At 39.5% G+C, this 2,308-nt stretch overlaps 1 protein-coding gene across 1 annotated transcript in view; it reads right to left on the bottom strand.

Moving 5' to 3' along the window:
- Nucleotides 1-2,308, bottom strand: part of NEMP1 (nuclear envelope integral membrane protein 1) — an 18,840-nt gene that overhangs the window by 2,763 nt on the left and 13,769 nt on the right. The window contains exons 7-8 of the mRNA XM_027769631.1: nt 1,419-1,644; nt 442-615 (exon numbers count right to left, since the gene is read on the bottom strand). Coding sequence (XP_027625432.1) covers nt 442-615; nt 1,419-1,644 — 400 coding nt within the window. The remainder of the gene's footprint in view (nt 1-441; nt 616-1,418; nt 1,645-2,308) is intronic.

Raw genomic sequence — 2,308 nt, 5'->3', positions numbered from 1 at the left:
GCCCAAGACCCCGAGAGGAGAATGGAGAAGGGATTGCGGCGTGGCCATCTCCCCTGGGGGGTGATTTCTCGTTGTCTCTCTGTCTCTCTCTGTTTTTCTGGCGAGCACAAGCACCCTATAGGAAAAAACCTCTACCAAAAAAATATATATTATTTATTTATTTATTTAATTCTATTTGGTATGATTATTACTATTTTTTTTTATTTGACCAGACAGAGACAGAGACAGAGAGAGAGAAAAGGAAAGTGAAAGAGCAAGCCACCAGGTCCAGGATTTGAATTGCAGTCAGCCATGTGGGAATCCAGCACCCTTAACCACCATGCCACCTGCCAGCCCCTAAATAAAACAGTTCTTTAAAAAAAAAAAAAAAAGGATGACCCTTGCTGAGCTTGAGGTCACAATCACCCAATAGGTGCCTGGCATAGCTGGCCAAGAGTTTACCTTTTTGGAGACTGGATTCGAGAAACAGTCTTCCATGCAGAGCAGTCTGGACTGTTACAAAACTCTCGAAGTTCCTCTAGAGCCTTTCGGGTCTCCACTTCTCCTTGTATCCGATATTCTTCTTCTGTCAGGAGACGAGGGGGAACAGGCTTTTCTGTTGCCTTACATATCTTTCTGTGCTTACCAAAATAACATCATGAATCATTAATCAGTAATCTATATCCCTCCTTACCTCTAGCTCCCTTCAGTGGGCCAAGCATACAGCCTGAATGTTAGGAGTCATCACTCCCACCTTGCCTCCACAGATATCTTCAGTAATAACAGGTTCCTGACACATAAGACTATGAGTAACAAGTCAGGGTACCCAATATTATTCACTAGTGTGAATAAATTCATTTATTTTCCAATAAATTATAGACAAAGTATTTTTTCTAATAAATGGAAAAGTGACAAGAAAATGATGACATAAGATTGTGGTCTAATAACTTGGTTCCCCAACTGAAGGCAACACATCTTGAACATCTGCAGTAGACCGTCTACTGATAACCTCAGAGCCTATGTCCACTCCATATTCACTAGGCAAGGTGAAAACATCCTGTGTAAGGTGATAATAATCTATGTATTCCATCTTAAAATAAGACTAAGACTTCCAGAGCAATCTGAAAGCCAACGTAAAAAACATCTGAAACCAGGTGACCTGAAGTATGTGGTATGAAAATGGTATCATTTGCACCACCTAGTGGTAACATGAAGACATGACACTTTACTGAATGCTTTTATTTTATATAAAATGACTAGAATATAAGTGCCTACACAGAGTCTAAAAAAAATTGACTCAGAAAGGATCAAAAGTAGAAGCATAGTACAGTAATTTTTCATAACAAAAAGGTTCCCAGGTCAACATCTCTGTATCCATTTGCTCCAACTGCATCCCGCAATGCCTGTGTGAATGCAAAGTTACTCTGCCTTTCAGTCACCTGTAGGTGATGTACAGCCACTGAATAGGATATTCCAGGTTCTTAGTACACAGAGCAATGATGATCATGGCAAGCGCAATGTGCGGTATCTGGATGGCAGAATACATGAAACACAGGCCCATCAGCTGCAAGGTCCATGTCAGCAGGTTGATACTTCGTTCGTTTTCCAAGGGTCCATACTTGTAACACACTGCGAAACTCATGAATCCAACTGTGAGGACGTAGCCTATGAGAAGAGTTATCAGAAGACATTATTTTTCATTTACATCTGGTAAAAATAATTTGTGTGGGAAGCAGCAGTAAGCTCACTATTTAGCACCTATGAAATCAGGAAACCTGACTGTGTCTATCCTTCCTGTCATCCCAGATTCATTTGGTTCAAATGGAGTACTAGAGCTACATGTTCAACAACTCTGAAACAGTCTTTAAAAAAAAGATCATGGATGGGACCAGCAGGTGGCATAGTGATTAAGAGTGCTGGACTCCCAAATGGCCAACTGCAGTTCAAGTCCTGGACCTAGCGGCTTGCTTTCTCACTCTCTCTCTCTCTTTCTCTTTTGGCAAATTAAAAAAAATAAAGTTAAAAAGAAAAAATCTTTAAAAAAAAAAAAAAAAAGGTCATGGAGGCCAGTAGGTGACATGGTGGTTAAGGCACTGGACTCCCACATGGCCGACCACAATTCGACCTGGTGGTTTGCATTCACTCTCTTTCTGTCTCTTTGGTGAACTTGAATAATAATAATAAATAAAATTAAATTAATAATTCTTAAAAAAATATATCATGAAAGTCACCTCTCAAAGGATACATCAAGGATAGCTATCTGTATAAATAAAGGATTCTCCACTTTATAGATAAGAGTCACTGCAGAGTTCTTTACATTTTTTTTTTT

Source organism: Tupaia chinensis, unplaced genomic scaffold (genome assembly GCF_000334495.1).
Source record: "Tupaia chinensis unplaced genomic scaffold, TupChi_1.0 Scaffold150006_1, whole genome shotgun sequence".
Classification (NCBI taxonomy): Eukaryota; Metazoa; Chordata; class Mammalia; order Scandentia; family Tupaiidae; genus Tupaia; species Tupaia belangeri.
Note: the sequence above shows the minus strand (reverse complement) of the source record. Positions and strands in the feature narration are given on the sequence as shown.